We start from the raw sequence: 18,756 nt of genomic DNA, 5'->3' as shown, positions 1-18,756 counted from the left end.
CTAAAAAAGTAGGGATTTTAGTTTTTTGCCACTGTTCAGCACTTACGTTATCTGCACTGCCCTTTGTGCCATGTGCTTTTCTGTATTTGATATTGTGTCTTGCTTTCCATTGAGACAACCAACCATCAGTTGCTTTAAAATCATTGTGGCTTAGCTTTTTAGCAGTTTCCTCTGGCTTTGCCTTCAACACTGGATGCTGATATTTACACCTCATCTGCTAACCATAGAAAACCGTCAATCTAATGCTTCTTCAACTTCTAGATCTTTTCCATCATGCTTTCTTTTGGATGTTCCTGGAATTTCTTTTTGTAATGCCCACTCCTCACACACTTGATTTTCTTGTTGTAGGAGATACACAATGGTAGATTTTGGTACACCAGTTATATCAGTAAGTCTATGATGGTCTTGTATCCAATGGCAGGCTTTTAATTTTAAACAGCAAAATAATTTTACTTGAAAATGTAAAATCATTTCTTGGCATCTTGGCAAAGATTTAAGAGATGGAGACAGTCAGCATGACAAATCCAAACTTGAATTTCCCACTTCTACATCAGGCTTATATATATTACAGATACAGATATATTTTATTCAGCACAATAACCAGAGCTTATATAGTTGTCGACAGCTGACAGCTGACCAATGAGCAGTTTTGCTGGTTATAGCTTTATTCTAGGTCCGCCACATTGTGTGATGTTTTTTGCCAATGGTCTCTTCCTTGAGATGTATGTGCCACCAATTCAAATTTAACCAATTGTGTTCCTCAATGATCTCTCCTCGGCAGCATTCGTTACCAGCTCAAATTGACCAATCATAAAAAATTTTTTTTGTTTGTTTGTCTGCTAAAATAAATCACTCGAAGTCGGATAAGAGAAAGTAGTTTTACTTGGTTTTAATCTAGAAATTATTTTATTAAGTTTTAGAATTTACAACAAAAATTTTTATGAATTTTTAACTGATCCCATTGTTTTAAATTTTGTGAATATATTGACCAATGATGATCCAATCCTAAGCAGGGTCAGTAGCTCGAATTCAGGTCAGCCTCAGACAAGATCGTGGTGTGATATGTTCTGCTATGCTGACTCCCCTCTGGAAAGACTGAATTACTCGAGCAAAAGACAATTGCTTTGTCTCTGCTAACCGTTAGGCCTAAATGACATTAGTGTATGTACTGCTGATATACAGTATTTTCAGAAGATCCCTAAAATATATAAAAAACTGCTAAATTAATTTTCTTCTACTGTCCCAATTAAATGTTTAAATCATGTATTAGTTTATTAGTTTGGTTTCCGTTCTTTGAGATTTGGCCCAATTAAGCGGAATCCACTGTATTTTTTTAATGAAATGTTCTTACAAATGGCATTATTTCTTAAATAATTGTATAATAATTAATAATAATAAATATTAGTGTAAATTGCTGATATACCAAAAAAGCAATAAATGACACAAATTATGTGTCAATAAACATTTTGTAAATGAAAATTCATTCTTATTATATAATGATAAACTTGCTTTATTTTATTTTTTATGACAAATCATTACATTTGTGGATTATAGACAGGAAATTATGATAATATTAAATTTCATTTTTTCAGATTGAAAATTATAATAAATTGTTATGTATTATCAAATACATTCTACAAGATTTGAAACATGGACTTAAAGGTGAAAAGTTGTTATCTGAAGAATTAGAAGAAATTTTTGATGATTTTTATCTGAAGAAGGTTCCTAAAATATGGAAAAAGGTAAGCAAAAAATTGAATATTTATTATGTAATATAGATTTTAATTTTAATAAAAATAAATACTGAGAGATTAAAAACATAAACATGTTTGTAAGATAAATAAATTACAATGTAAGTTGTTAATGAGAATATGATAATAAAATAATTATAAAATTAAGATATTACAAAAATAAATTTTATAATTTAGCAAAGAAATATAATCAAAACAGAATGATGACAATAGAAAATATCAATGTTTCAAATTTCATATTCTGATGTACAGAAAAAAAGCAATATAATATATTTTTTTTTTCTTCACATCTTTACTCAAGCAAAACAATGATATTTTGACCAGACCAGTCATTAGCCCAGTTGTGTAACTACTTCTTAGCCAATCAAGATGTAGCCATAATTATGGTGTCAAAGGATTTTTGAACTAACCAAAAGATTTGACTTCATTCATGTTACAATTGTTAATTAAATAGAAGATGAGAGATGTTCCCAGAGGAGTAGCTACCGTGGAGCAGTTGGAGCAAACTGCTGTGGGTGCACAAATCATGAGAGCACCAAGTTAGAAAGGGCAAAATAAAAATTGTAAAAACATTTGTAAAAAACATTTTTGGATTTATAATTAATCAATTAACTATTAGATTTGAATCCATTTGACAATTATGTACACTTTTTAAGTGCTTATCACCTGCATATCTTATCACATCATCTGATAAAAATATTCTGGATGGATCAGAATTGTTACCCCTCTGACATTTTGCCTAATTTTGGGCCTCAACTGCTTCTATTTAAAATGTTTTTTTATACTCAGGTAAAAGAAATTACTTCTATACACAAAGTTGCTGAACTACTTTAAGTTCACACTGCAGCCTCAAATAGCTTCTTTGACATTATTGCAGCATGCCTCATTTTTTTAACTTTATGGATAATGACAGTGACAGCAGACACCTTTTTACAGTACCATCACTATAGCCCATCATTAAAAACTTTCTATGTTCTTATTATTAATAATTTTTTCTTCTGTGCTTTTCTCACAGATACATCAAGATCTTTCTATATTTCTTAAATTCTCTCCTTTACTCTTTGATCTTAATTTTATCCCAAAATATTTTAACAATTTTTTAAATTCTATCTAAGCTTAACATAACTTGCTATCTTTCCAATCCTCAAATCCCTCTTATGCTCTTATATTCTAGTTCTAAGTACTCTTGTTATCACTTCTGCATAAATCACTCTATTTTTTTCCAACTGGGATCATACATACACCAGTTTTATCCAACTGATTTAACTTTTTTTTATTGTTTGCATAATCAAATAATGTACTATTTCTATGTGCAAAAAGTAAGGAAGTGTGTATTACTAAAAGTTAGAATTAAAATGATTAGATATAAATGTTCTTTTAATCACTTGAATAGATAAACATGGAATTGAGGACATTATGATTTCTCTCTCATGTTAGTTTGGATTTTAAGTTAAAGGAAGAAAATTTAGGAAAAAAAAAAAAAAAACAGAAAGAAAGACTGAAGCAAAGTTTCATCTTTGTTAAAAGTTATATTTATATTATATTTATTATATTATTATTAAATTACCGTTGGCCATGTTAAAATTCAATTTTTATTTTAAAAAAAAAATGTATTTTTTAGATTTATGGGTTTATAAGTGTGAAAGTGAGTTTTGAACACAATTACTGTATAGAGGAAAATTATCATCAATATTTATATAACTTTCAAAGAATTGTTTGATCCAACAACATATAAGCTTTCCATATTTAGAGTGCTGGTAAATAAAGTCTTTCAATTATCATTAACCTGAGAGGCATTTGATGAAGAACTAGTAACTTTAAACTATGAGATGAGAAAGAAATTGCAATTTCTCAAAGATTTTCATCTTTGAAAAAATTGCAATGGAAATTAAAAACAAGAAAGAGAAGACAGAACAGAACATAAAAAAAAAAAAAAAAAGAAAGATCTTTACACTTTGTTTCCTGCTTTGGACATAGATTACAGAAAGAAATAAAGTCAGTTTATAAAAGAAATGATATCTTTTGATTATTTACAAACAATAAAATTAAAGTTAAATCATTTAGATAGAGAAGGCGTATGTATGATTCTAACTGGAAAAAGAGAGACTTATGTGAGAGTGACAATAAGAGTGTTTAGAACTAGAATGGAATATCATAAGAGGGATTTAGCAAGTCAAGTTAAGCTTAGAAGGAATAAAAGAAATTATGTTAAAATATTTTGGGATTGTGGAAAATCATAAGACTTAATATTCTCACTAATTGTAGGTGTAGGTGACTTACCACGTGGGGAAATGGCACAAAGAGGCAATTTAACAATAAGTTTATATACACCACAAAAATATATGTAATTGTACATATATATATATAGGTTCACAAGATACAATTATATGCACACTTAAAGTTCTCACTGTTACAATACTATAGTCACAGATAGTTCATACGCCATAATCCAATTCGTTGCAGGAACAAAGAAACCACAGTAGAGAAGAATATTTCACAATGTATGATAATGTTTCCTTATAAATATTCAACAACACACATCACTTGAAGGGCACTAAATATTGTGTGAGATCCATGAAAAAAATCCGAGACATAAATTGTTGATGGATCTTGATTCCGATTGTACTGTGCCTCATGCACCTGAAAACTGTCCTCAACTTAACCAATGCTTCGTACAATTTACCAACCTCCTGAAGAGGAAAAAACAAAAAGCCTCATAACTAGTCGATGTCGTCTTAAATACCCCTCCTGTGCATTCGACAGGTTGCCAACCCTTTTTCCCCACTGCAGAAGAATAGCCGAAAAATATATATATATTGCAGATTCCCATCATATATGTATATATATATATATATGATGGGAAGTTGCAACCACAAAGGATAAAGCTAAGATCATAGAGTAAAGAAGGAGCGAATTTAAGAAATATAGAAAGATCTTTTTGCATCTGTGAGATAATATTGTTAATATTTTTTGTTAAAATACAGTTAAAAATAGTTGTTAAAATATATTGATTATTATTTAGTTTCACAACCCTCATTATCTCTATCTTGTTGTGGTGGAGGCTTGGTGATCCATGTTTTGGTGTCTTGTTGGGATTTTCTCATCTGAGTGCTAAGGCTGGGTCCAATTAATGAGTAAGAGAAACATCCATAAATGCCAAAGTAAGAAGCATCATACTGAGAACTGGATTTTTTTCTTATTAAACAGATTCAGGTACAGTCGACCCCCCCTATAACGCGGGTTCATATAATGCAGATTTGTATATCGTGGCGAAATAATTGTGACTGCATTTGTATAAAGACGCTAAAAGAGACTCGTAAAATGCGGTAAAACGTCATCGCCGACTCGTGTCGTGACAGGATTGGTCGAATCTGGACCAATAGTGGACAAGCAGCTGAACTACTTACATGCTACGGAGAGTTTAGGTGGGTAAGTTTAGTTTACAGTATATAAATTAGGTAGGTAAGTTGAGTTTGAGTAAATTAGGTGGGTAAGTTGAGTTTGAGTAAATTAGGTGGATAAGTTGAGTTTACAGTATATAAATTAGGTACTGTAAGTCTAATACAGTACTGTAATTTTATACATTTCTTGTGAAAAAAACATTTCTTATTCAACAGCCATAAAAATTATTTCTATTAATGATATCTCCAAAGTTCAACGAATTTTTTGCAGAAAAATAACTTGTCAGAAAATGCGCCCGCCGTTTGGTGCACTGCTCCACAACGAAAACAAGCTTAAGCAATGGCGTCGTCAAACGGTGCACACTTGGTAAATAATCCTACAATTTTTTGTTTATAGCATAGTTTATACAGATTATTCCCAAAAATTATACATGTTTTGAAAATGTTCAGTCAAATTAGTCTAGAATCTATTAATTTTATGGAAGAAAACCTTTCAAACAGCTATAGTCTGTAAACTGCACACGTGCCTGGCTGTGATTGGCTCATGTATTTAAGGATTCCTACAATGTGAAATTCTTATAAAGTGGAACGTATCTATTGCATTATAGGGGGGTCGACTGTACTTTCCAAATTCAAGCTTTCAATAGGATATCTTCTGAGGCTATCAAAAATGCTACATTTTAATATGGATCTGTCCTGCTCCTGTTTGGTCATTTTGACTCCTTGTTATGCCATCATAATACAGTGATTTTACTTGAGAGTGTATGTTATGCAAAGCTTCCCTCAAGGTGATGATGTTATTTCGCACTTATTGCAGATTATCTGCTGAGGGACCTTAACAGTTCTGAGTTGTATACCCAGGGTTATAAAGAGAATATTTTCTTGCTTTGCACAGAGAATTTCTTAGTACTCTATCAGTCCTTCTTCAAATAGGACTGACTTGTGTACCGACTTGGTGCAGGTGTGACAGCTTAAGCATTGAAGTCTTGACAAAACTGTTATTATTCCTTTTACTCATGAGTTTTGAATCCCTTCTCTGATTCTCTTTCCTCTTTGATCAAGTACTTTGAGTTATTACTTGACTCTATTCTGTTATAAACCTTGAGAAGGTGTTAGATAAGACCAGTGTATCTTCTGGTATGTAGACATATTTTGGGAAAATTGGGTCTATCACCACTCTTTTGAATTTTTACTGTGTGGTTCAATCTAAAATAAACTTTTGCTGCTTTAATTTTGGTGTTCTAGGATGATTTTCAAGGATTGTCAAAGTTGTAAAGTTTGTAGCATACTGCATGCCTTGCTATTATTAGGGCCATATCAATGACTCCATGTAATTCTCTTGAGGTCCTATTGAGTCTTCACTCTTTATACTTGTCCATTCAGACTGAGGCAAGAAGACTACTATAGGCTTGAGTGTACTGATCAACTTATTTCTAGATCAAGTACTGTTGGACATTTGGCTCTACAGAGGGACATGACAAAGGAAGTAGCATTCTATCAAAATTTGATATATGGTTTTTGATAGAATGCTACTTTGAGTTGTTTGATACATGCTTTTTGATATCCTTTCCTTCTTACCTTGATTGACATATAGGTAGAGTTACCTTTCGTTTATAGGATATAGTTTGGTTTATAGATGAATCCAAACTGATAATGGCATAAAGATTGATATTTATTGGAGATGATCTGGTAGGGGCTTTTTCTCTCACTGGGTAAGTTCCCCACTGTTTCAAACAGAGTTGCTAGTTATTATTTGGTGTTTGCATTATATTACATAAAAGTCCTCTTAATAAAAGTATGTATATTTTGTGTTTTTATCGTCATGACTAGGTGCCTAGATAGACACAGGGCATTTCTACATCATCATTATTCAGAATATCCTATAGGCTGATACACATTTCAGGCATAAGCCCCTCATCTGTCAGCATGACTTCCAGAATTTCGTATAGGTGGTGTTGACACACATACATTCTGTTTAAAATTACTTATTTACAGTTAAAATTGTTTTACTGTTAAAATAACATTATAGTTTAAAATATATTTATGATTAAAAGTACTATTACATTTAAAGTTTCTTGACTTAACATTGAACATCTTCTAGCATATACTCTTGACGTCCGTGTTAACGAGGTTCTCATGTATGTATATTGTTTCTGATAGTTAAGTTGCCATAAAGGTTTTTATATTACTTCAGCACTTGTTTGTTATTGTTTTTTACTTGTTTGTGTTTTTTATTGTACAACCTCACTATAATAAACAGTGACTTAACAACAATTTGTAAAATAAACTGACAAGCCAAAACATTAAAACCACCTGTGCAATATGTAAATTCATGCATCCACAGAAAAAGTTTGGCATGTGTCAAGGTCAAGAAGAGGATGAGTAAAACCTGGGTCAGTGCTTTTGCAATCAATACTTCATTTTGCCATAACATGTGGAAAAGAACAGATTTATCAGAGTTCAACAAAGGGCAGATTATTATGGCATGATGACCAGGTAAGAGCATTTCAAAAACAGTGGTGCTGGCAGGCTGTTCATCATACAGTAGTTAGTATGTACAAAAAATGATGTAAAACAGGTAAACCTCAAGCTGTCAGCAAGGCATTGGACAGCCATGCCTCATTGATGCCAGAGGTCAGCAAGAAGCCTGCTCATTTTGTCCATAGAGACAGGAGAGATACTATGAAGGATATTACCCATAATTTCAACTTGTTGATAGGACCAATGTATCTGTACACACAATAGATATGGATCTACACATTATAAACTATTGATATGGATATCAGTAACCACTGGCCTATTTTGTGTGCTTATGCTTACCATTATTCTTCATCAAAAATGCCTGAAGTAGGCATGCAATTATAGACATTGGACCATTGATGATTGGAAGAGGACCCCCCTCTTCATGGACTGATGAATCATGATTTTTATTGCACCAAATAGACAGGAGAGCTTGAGTGTGCCTCTTGCCCAAGGAAGCTTTTGCAGCTGGATGCAACATGAGATATATCCGGGCTGGTGGTGGGAATTTGATGGTCTGGAGAATATTTTCTTGAGGTGCACTAGGACCCCTCATACCTGTAGTAGAAAGTTTGAAAACTGACACTTACCTGCAAATTGTTGCAGATAAAATACACCAGTTTATGGTAGCTGTGTTTCCTGTCAGTGATGGCATCTTTCAACAAGACAACATACCATGCATATGGCAAAGAATGTTCAGGAATGGTTCCAATAACATGATGGGGGAATTCACTTTAATGAAATGGTCTTTCAATTCTCCAGACATGAATTCCATTGAACACTTACGAGATGCCTTGGATAAACAGTTACAAATTGCATCACCTGAACTCCATAATTTATGGGAACTGCAGTATCTACTGTTTCAGACATGGTATAAAATGCCAAGTGCTACTTACCAGCATCTCATTGCATCTATGCCTCATCAATAAAGGCTCTTTTATTGGCAAGAGGAAGACCCACAACATATTAGATAGTTGGTTTTAATGTTTTGGCTTGTCAGTATATGGTTTAGTTTAGAGAAAAATTTTTGATTATGTTGTGACAATCGCTCGTCATTTCTGTATATAAAATTAAATTGTCAGTTATGGAGCCTTTGTTTATAAGCTTCTAGAATGTTCCATTGCATGGTGGTCATTACAGGAAGAACACAAAGGTGACCAGCAATGACCGGACTGTACAAAGAAAGTCAACAGACTCTACTCCAATTGACAAGATGACCAGGAAAAGATAGCAATTATGCAACATGAAAAAATGTTGCATAATTGCACTTCTCACATACTACCCTCTCCCTTGTATTTTCAATTGTCTACAGATGATAAGATTGTCATCTAAGAAAATTTGCGAATTAAACTAATATGTAATTGGCCCAAAAAGACAAAATGAGTGTAACAGGAACCTAAAGCATTGTAATATTTGATTATCCTATGAATATCATGTATATCGGATTTGATGTTAACTCAACTTTGTAAGTTTTTATTTTCTCAACACAATGTTATCTTTATAAAAGATACACTGCAGTTGGATGTTTTGTTTGCTTTTGAATTTAAAATATCCCAGAATGTTTATTTTTTTTTAATTTCTGACTTTTATGTAGAATTTTGTTTATGTTATGTTCTTATTCCCTAAAGAAATCCAAAAATACTAGCAAAATAGTTTTATATTATTTAGTTTTTTGTTCAGAGAAAATAATTTAAGTATATTACCTGCATATTATTTTAAAATGTATATTATTATGAAATGATAAAGTTATTATATTATTACTATTATCATTAATTAATTTTTATGATTAGACTTATCCATCTTCGAAGAAATTAGGCTCATGGGTTGAAGATTTAATGAAAAGGATAAGCCATTTTGACAAATGGGTAATGATGGCTCATCCTCCAATAAAGTTTTGGTTATCAGCTTTTACTAAACCTAAAGGATTTTTAACAGCTGTTCTTCAAGAATATTCTAAAATAAATAAGGTAATTTTATTTTTTACATTTTACTAGACATTTTTAGTAATTATTTTTTTCTTAATTTAATAATGTATAAACTAGATGACAACTTTTTGTTTTGTTTAAAATAATTAATTGTATTCTTAATATACATTATACATATCCTTATTTGTCAACTTTCCAATACCACTTCCACCCTGCAATTAAATCACTCCCATGATACAATGTACAGAACTGTCACTTACAACAAGAATCTTGCCACCTTATACAAAGAAATTTCCAGAAGAAATATCTTTCAATTAGCATTTTTAGAAGTCCTTCAATTTTCTCCCTCCTCTGCAACACTAAAGATTATCCTGACAGGCACCACCTACTGGGCGTCTACAGTATCCCCATAATCGATCATAGGTCCAACTGGCACTTAAAATACATAGGTGCTGTGACTCATCTTTTAAATACCCGCCTCAAAGAGCATCATACGTCTATCAACAAAGGTTTTGGACAACACTGCTTTGGCTATCTACACCTCTGACTCAGACATCCAGGTTGAATTCCATGAGGCATGCCTATTACATAATGCATCTAATCAATCTTTCCATAAGCATCTGGAGCAAGTGGAAATATATACCAGGCCACCCATAGTAACACTGCCACACTGCCATTATCTTTCGTAATGTTGACTCCTTCCATGGTGTGGAAATCTTTCTACAAAATATAGATTCTCACTCTCCTCCCCTCCCCATATACTATATATTTAAAAATAATACGGATTTGAAGACTAACTGCAAACTTTCCACAAATATTTCTTTTCTAAACATACTTGACTGCTGTTACTGGTGATGTGCATAACCACAAAATCTAAATTATTTTATCCTTTATACCTTATGACAATACAGGTATACCTCGACTTGCGTCATTTTGAGTTACGTCGTTCCCGATTATACGTCGTTTGTCAAAAAAGTACATGGAAAAATAAAAGCCAAGTTTAAGTCATTTTATTCAACTTTACGTCTGTCCACCACAAATATTGAAGTCGTAATATCACTAGAAAAGCATTTAAAGCACATAAAATCATATTAAAATATATACATTTACAAGTATGTACTGTATTTACAGTACATGCATTCATAAATTTAGATTACTTTTTTCTGTACTATATTAAAAACTAAAATTTGTTTGTAAGCTTAAAATAGATCCTTATTAACCATATATTATTAAAAATGCATTAATAAATAAAATACAGAACCGGGAATGGTAATTTATGGTTTAGCCTAGTGACAAGTAGATTCGGAGACAAGTAAATTCGACTTACGTCGTTTTCCTGGAACCAATTACCGATGTAAGGCGAGGTATACCTGTATAACCTGTGTTCAAAACTGCTTCTTCTTTAATGGTCTTGACCCTTTCCAATTTATGCCAATATCAGATAGATTAATAATTGACAGTTTTTATAGGCTGTACTGTATTGCCTGTGCTAACAAACTAAGAGATTACCATGACTATGATGATGTAGTAACTTCTGTAGCACAAGATGGCTGTGGGGTTGGTCAAAACAAAAAAACAAATCATGGATGAATGATTAGTTGGCATAAAGACATGTGGTGAAATAAGAAAAGTTTATTTGTGACACTAAACACACTTATTACAGTCTATACATATATAACACAAATTCTGCTTCCGTTACAAGTTTCATTTTCTTTTACACCTTCTCCTATCTTTCCTCCACTGCGCGAGGTTCCTTCAATACCCGACAAGAATACAAAATAATAGTGCAAAGAAACAAAAGCAAGATGAAAAATAAAAAATATACGAACAAAAAAATTATAGGTTTTGATGACCCTCCGATTAGTCCATTCCTTTTTGTCGCTCCTTTTTTCTCCCTTCATTCGTATTTCACTTGAATGCAGACAGATTCTTAAATGGTGTTGTTATTTCCCATTTTCTAGTATGATTGCCCTTCCTGACCCCTTCCTTTCAGGTTGAATGTCACTTGAACTTCCTTGTTTTATGCTGACCTCCATTGCCCCTGATGAGCTCTTGCTATCCACCGTGTCATTCAATAGCCAAAAAAACTCCAAAAACTGAAATAGTTCCTCTCACATAGATGCACACTGTATTTATATCCCCCTGCCAGAAGAAACTACACTGTCCCATATGACCAACCCTTTGGCCAATCCCCATATCTTATACCCTGTCAGCTGAGAACTGGTGGTACGGAGGAAGGAAATGGAAGGGGACATGTATAATATTGGGAAACAATACAACACAAATGAAATAATAAACTCAAAAAAAAAAAAAGACAAAAATAATAGCCACAAAACATACAATGATATTGTTTCATTTTGCAGCACCATCTGAAGTCTGTTTGATTCACAAATTGTATAACTGAAAAAATTGAATGGTATATATATATATATATATTCCTTTTCAAATGTCTGTGTCTTCTGTTTTCATTTCATTTCATGGCTTTCAACCCACATTGAGAAGGGGTATAACTTGTCTCCTTAGAGCAGCCATCAGTCTCCTCCAAAAATACTCCAGAAGCATGAAGATACTCTTGTTCAAGGATCGATTTTGCTTATGATGAAGCTGATAAACAACATTATAATCAGTATAAGTAATTGCCATGTAGCACATGTGTGTGCAGAAGGCAGCTACACGTCATATTAATCATGTTCTGTGCAAAAAGACTTATAACAATGCTTAGTACTTTTTCTTGTTTTTGGTTTGATGTAATTTAGATGAAATTTTTGTTTTATAATTGTTTTGTTTCATAAAGTATTCTGATTATAACAGCGTGAAACTTAACATACAAGCATTCTGCTTATATGTTAAGTTTCACACTGTTATAACCACTAGTTTTTGACATACAGGCCAAATTAATGGTTATACTTATTTTTTGAATATGAGTGTACAGTGATACCTCGAACTTATGCAATAGGTGGGACTGAGCAATAACCGCGTAAGTCAAATTCGCATAAGTCGGGGTATAATTTTGCAATTTGTGTAAAATCCAAGTTGGATGTATATAAGCTAATAAATGTTCTCATTAATCTTATGTCGTCTTTTGATTCGTTCATGGTTACAAAAAATCACCACATAAATTCTCTCAAGTCTCCGTAGATATAACAAACAGAAATAAATAACACAAAATAAATTGTAGCTATGTGTCGATTCCACACGACACGTCTGAACATGTAAGCTGAACAATAGTATGGGGGGAGTGAGTAATCAAGAGTTGCGTGGCGCTCAAACAAAAGACAAATCAACGAGATTTGAAAATTGTGTAACTCCGGGTTCATGTAAGTCAGGGTAGCGTAAGTTGAGGTATTACTGTATTTATACAATTTAAAATTATTAATTAATTAATTATTAATTAGTACATTTACTTATTAGATAGCATTTGATGCCTTATCTTGGGACTTTATTGTATCAACAAGAGAAGAAGGACACATTACAGAATTTCCAGATGTGAGTGATTACTTTTTTACTTTAAAAATTTGCATAATTCATTATTAGTTGTTATAAAAATCCTGTTTTATATTTTAATTATAATTTCAAATATCCTTAGTTTTGAGTGTTAAGTCTAAAATTCATCACTGAAAATTATTTTTAACTTTCATTTTCAATATTTACCATTAATTTACTGAAACTTTATAGTTTTATATCATTTAGTTTATTACAAATTTCATTTTATAATTTTTGTTTTGATGTTATATTGTTGATGTTGATAATTAAAATGATCAGTTTTTTTAATATAAATATGAAAATGAATGAAATATAAAAATTATTTTTAAATAATAGTATGATATCTCAGACAGCATTTGCATTCTATTCAAAGTTCTAAAAGTGGAATAAAAATACAAGCTATTAGGACCTATAATTTTTAGTTATTTTAACTAAATGAATGTCAGTTTTACAGTATAAGTATTTTTAATCTTATCCTTATCCAAACATAACATTTCCTTGATTAATGGAAATTTTTTTAAGAAAATATTTAAAAATTGCTCATAAATATTTACCCATAATAGGATAACATTTGATATGGACAGAGTTATCAGAAACTATATTTTGTTAGAAAGAAACATTTAAATACAGTAGAGCATCGATTATCCGAATCAATTGGGGACTGGGGTTGTTCAGAAAATCGATTTTTCAGCTAACCAATTATGTACAAAAAAATACATTATTAAAATAGTATATTAGTATATTCCAATAATAGTGTGGGTTAGCCGATTGGGGTGAGGAGTTTTCGACAGCCGAGTGGTCAATACTGTCATGTGAGTTCAGAATGACTCACCAAGACAGGTTTACCATATATAAAACCGTTTAATAAAATTATAATTTCTTACAATATTTTCTTGATTGACGGATATTCACACCACGAAGCGCGAGGATAAAGTTCAAGTAGAGTTTGAAAAGTTCATGTTTCCATTTCCTACAGTTCGGTGAAGACAGTGAAATAATCGTCTGCCCTGGGGAGAATGGCACTGCTTCAGGTGGTTTTTCTCAGATGAATTTACAAGCCTGGAGGTCATCCAGTGACGCTATAGATGAGATTGCTTCCACTATATCCAAAATGTTCTTTCCAAGATTCCGCGGGGACACACATGTCCAGGAGGATAAGACTATGAACCAAGAACCTTTGTAACTTGAATCGCATGGTTTTATAGATTTCTTAACCTCAGTCGCCTTTCCATTGGTCTCTCCTTGTCACCTGGTGAACATTCGAAACCTAATGGAGGGCGCGGGAGAGGTCAACGTTGCAACTGAATATGATTCCTCTCTCTCGTCAAGTTTTCCTCGAATTTATTCCTTTCCATTGTTTAAGAAATTTACAAAAAAAAAAAAAAAACAATTGCATTTTTCAATCGAGACACTTAATCCTTTCCATTCGCGTCTGAAAAGGAGCACTTTATTTTAAATCGACACCCCTCATTCAGACCTCTCAGTCGACCCCTGTTCGGGTCCTCACAATAGTACAGGTAACCCCGTATAACATGGCACTTCTATAGCACGGATTCACTCTAACATGGTTTGAGAATTGGGAACATCCCCATATAACACGGTCTGAAAATTTGCGACATCCCTGTATAACATGGTGCTTTTATAGCATAGGTTCACTCTAACATGGTTTGGGAATTGGGTAAAACAGTCGTACAACATGAAATGTAATAAAGGGTGTGTTCTTTTATACCTTCGCATAACTCTGCGTGAGCATTCTAATTGTTTTTGTGGCTACTTTGAATGCTCTTTCAACAATTATCCATTTAATGGTTAAATTTTACAATTGGGACCCTTCTTTTGCCTCTAAAAGCGCATTTTAAAATTATAGATTCCTCCTTCATGATACTATCGATAGTGCCGGCACCACCATCTTTCTTTCATTGTCATTCCTAAATGCGTACAAACAGCAGCACACTCCCATTGCAGAGTGACCGCTATTAACGAACGCACCCAAAAACTGTTATCAGTTGATGATGCTCATGCTGAGATCATCATATAGAATGAATAATCCTCTGGTAAAATATTTACTTAAATAATAAATAAGTATTTTACCTATGAAAAAATGAATAATAACTCTGATATAAATAAGGATTTAACAGCATGTTTTTTAATTTTTGGAACCTAACCCCTCTTTTTGCACTAGTTCTTTGTTTCGTATAACACGGATATGCATAACATGGCAATTTTTTGGAACATAACTCCTGTGTTATACGGGGGTTACTTGTATATTAATATATCCCATGTTTAAATTTTTCTCCATTGCATGTTGCTTTAACATCAATGAAAATTTAATGATTTGCATTGAATTTCAATTGAATTTCAAAATTCAATGCAAAGCATTGAATTTTCGTTGATGATAAGCCTAATGAAAATTTTTATAGTAATAATCATGGCTATTGTATCATTAAAAATTATTTCTTTATTTTGTACAAACAAAATAAATATATTGAAAACACAACAATTAACACCTAAATGCTAATTCCATCACTGAATGAACAAAAAATGTTAATGCCCAAACGTTTTAACACAGTTCAAGAATTGGGAACATTCCTATATAACACTGATAGAATGAAAAATGATAGAACTGTTTTTTTGTGTGTTTCATACATTCTTGAGGAGGGCCTCTAAAAGACGGCCGAAAACGTTCGAGCATTAAAATTTTTTGTTCATTCAGTGCTGGAATTAGCATTTAGGTGTTAATTGTTGTGTTTAGTATATAGTTCCAGTTTATTTGTGCTAGTTTTTTGTCTGAAATATATTGAAAAATATAAAAACAAAAAATATATTATACTTTAGAAGTTAATCTAGTATCAAAAACATTCGATTCATCAAGACACAGTCTGACTGGAATGCTTTCAGTTAACAGACATTTCGGTTGATCAGCATTCAAATAATTGATGCTCTACTGTAATTAATTAGTACTGTAGTGTCTTGCCCCTGTACATCATACTTTTCTTTTAACAATAAAGTCATGCCAGTCATCTATCTAATACCTTTCAGGGGAAAATTTTTGAATTGAAATAACAATGACTTTTAGTTTGTATTGGAAGTTCTTATATAATTAATTGGGGTCTCCTGCCCCAATCTTTTCATATCTGGTCTTGGGTTTCATCTGTCTAACTCTATTCTCAAGATTAAGGATAGACAGACAGATGGACAACAGTGGGAATTTATAGGTTTACAATTTTTTTCAAATAGCAGCCAAATTAAGATGATAATGACTTTTTATAGAAAAGTCATAGTTCAATTCTAGGGAATTTAATATAGTATATGCTATATATTAACTCATCTAATTCAATATTTCCTTCTATTACTTAGAATGAATAATGGCTCTTTTTATTAATGTTTTTGAATATTAAAAAGCTGCAAGCTTAGGAGACATGACATTGTAACAAATGATTTTTCATAGTGTTTACTTGTAAATTTGTGAAAAATTTCGGTGTGATATCTGTCAGTTTTTTGATTTAATAATATCTAAATAATTGATGGCTATAGTATTTAAATATTTAATTTTATCTAAGAAAAACTTAATATAAACATTATCCTTTCAGATTTAATAGCATATCTGACTTAAAAGTTTACATGCTTTCTGTATTTATTAATAACATGATGTTCTATCCAAGTGAATACAAATTTTGCTGGCTCATTTCTGATGAGAAATCCAATAGGAACATTTATTTTCAGTGAGATAATTTTTATAGGTAAAATTTTGAGTTGAAAAAATAAGATATAAAATATGCTTGGTTTATTGTTAGATTAGATTAGTCAGGAACAAAGCAGCTTCTGATATCTTAATAAATGGGAAAAGATTTATGTAATTGCATAAATCTAGTAGGAATGATAGTGTTTATTTATAATGTATTTATAGCATCCAAAGAAATTACTATTATATATATTGTTTATCCAATACAATGTAGTGCAACTTAATGATCACTTGGTTTTCTTTCACCTTTATTCTAGTTGATACGCGCTTACATCTCACGTTTCGGGCTAAAAGAGGGCTAGAGGGGAGTATTTAGCCCGAAACACAAGATGTAAGCGCATATCAACTAGAATAAAGGTGAAAGAAAGCCAAGTGATCGTTGTGTTGGATAAACAATAGAAATAGAACACGACATGGTTTTAAATTGATAAATACTATTATATAGTTTTCAAATACAGGTAACCCCCCGTATGACACAGTAGTTACGTTCCAAAAAATTGCTGTGTTATGCGAATCAAAGAACTAGTACGAAAAGGAGGGTTAAGTTCCAAAATTTAAAAAACATGCTACTATATTTTCATAATTAAGATAAATATCTTTCTTAAAATTTTCTTAAGTGATACATGTTAATATAAATTAAACAATGTTTTATTTGTCATCACTAAAAGCACTATTAACCAAGAGCATTTTATTTTTGGCAAGTTATCCTTATCCTCCCAGCATTTTTCTGCATTATTTTCAGATTCATGCTTTACCTTTTGCAAAAAGTGTATGTAATTTTAGATTGCTTGCTTCTAGTTAAAAGATCTTTATAAATTTCCTTATATGGTGCTAAGCACTAATGGAATAAGGGAAAAACATCTGGCAACATCAGAAGCAGAAGTGTCGAGATATGGCAAAATTGAAACAATTTTCGCGAAGGACCATGTGTATGGAGACGAGAAAAGAAAATTTACACACTGAAGTACTAATAGTTCACGAAAATTATTTTCGTGAACTATTAGTACTTAAGTATGTAAAAATTTATTACATTTCATGTTGTACGAGGGTTTTACCCATTTCTCAAACCGTGTCAGAGTGAATCTGTGCTATAAAAGTACCGTGTTATACAGCGGATGGTACCAATTCTCGAACCGTGTTAGAGTGAATCCGTGCTATAGAAGTGCTGTGTTATATGGGGGTTACCTGTAATTATACAAAGCATTTTCATTTTCTGAAGTATAAGATTTCTGTAATACTAGATGAAGAAGCCATGCTTCCTTATTATTTTACTAACTTTCCACATTTGATTTATATGCTGAAGATAACCCAAAGTGAGTTTGAAAACATTTCATAATAAATATTTCTGATTTCCTAAAGCAAGAAGTTTTGTATTTTGACTTATTAAACAAAATTTATTTTAAATAATTTGAAAAATAAGAAAGTGAAAGTTGAAATTAATATACAGTAATATTATACCATATGAATATTAATACTTATAAAGGAATAGTATTATAATAATGCCCTCAAATTTCATGATGACCAGGGAAAAAACATGAACAATGGGTGCAATCTTACATCATCAAAGACAAATCCATCCTATAAACTACTGATGTAATATTTGAAATATATTTGAATGTATGTGATATTTGAAATGTATGTGATATTTGATATGTAATACAGTAGAGCGTCGATTTTCCGAAAGTCAATCATCCGAAACATCAATCATCTGAAAGAATTCCAGTCGGCAAATTTAAATTTTCGCCAGTGCTGTGGCGCTGTAATCTTTGGCTATGTCTTGGGCTACTCAAATATTTTACGTTTTTGATACTAAATTAACATCAGAAGTATAATTTTTTATTATTTTTATATTTTTCAATATATTTATTTTGTTTGTACAAAATAAAAAAATAATTTTTAACGATACAATAGTCTTTGTTAGGCTTAACATCGAC

General features: G+C 31.8%; 1 protein-coding gene across 1 annotated transcript in view; it reads left to right on the top strand.

Moving 5' to 3' along the window:
* Nucleotides 1-1,572: 1,572 nt before the first annotated feature.
* The window catches only part of LOC111634664 (dynein heavy chain 2, axonemal-like), a 33,359-nt gene continuing 16,175 nt past the window's right edge, over nt 1,573-18,756 (top strand). Inside the window, exons 1-3 of the mRNA XM_023379500.1 lie at nt 1,573-1,742; nt 9,463-9,639; nt 13,009-13,083. Of these exons, the coding sequence (XP_023235268.1) occupies nt 9,508-9,639; nt 13,009-13,083 (207 nt within the window). The 5' untranslated portion in view covers nt 1,573-1,742; nt 9,463-9,507. The remainder of the gene's footprint in view (nt 1,743-9,462; nt 9,640-13,008; nt 13,084-18,756) is intronic.

This window comes from Centruroides sculpturatus, unplaced genomic scaffold (genome assembly GCF_000671375.1).
Source record: "Centruroides sculpturatus isolate CEXI.00-Female unplaced genomic scaffold, Cexi_2.0 scaffold75, whole genome shotgun sequence".
NCBI classification, from domain to species: Eukaryota; Metazoa; Arthropoda; class Arachnida; order Scorpiones; family Buthidae; genus Centruroides; species Centruroides sculpturatus.
This window is presented reverse-complemented; position numbering and strand designations above follow the sequence as displayed.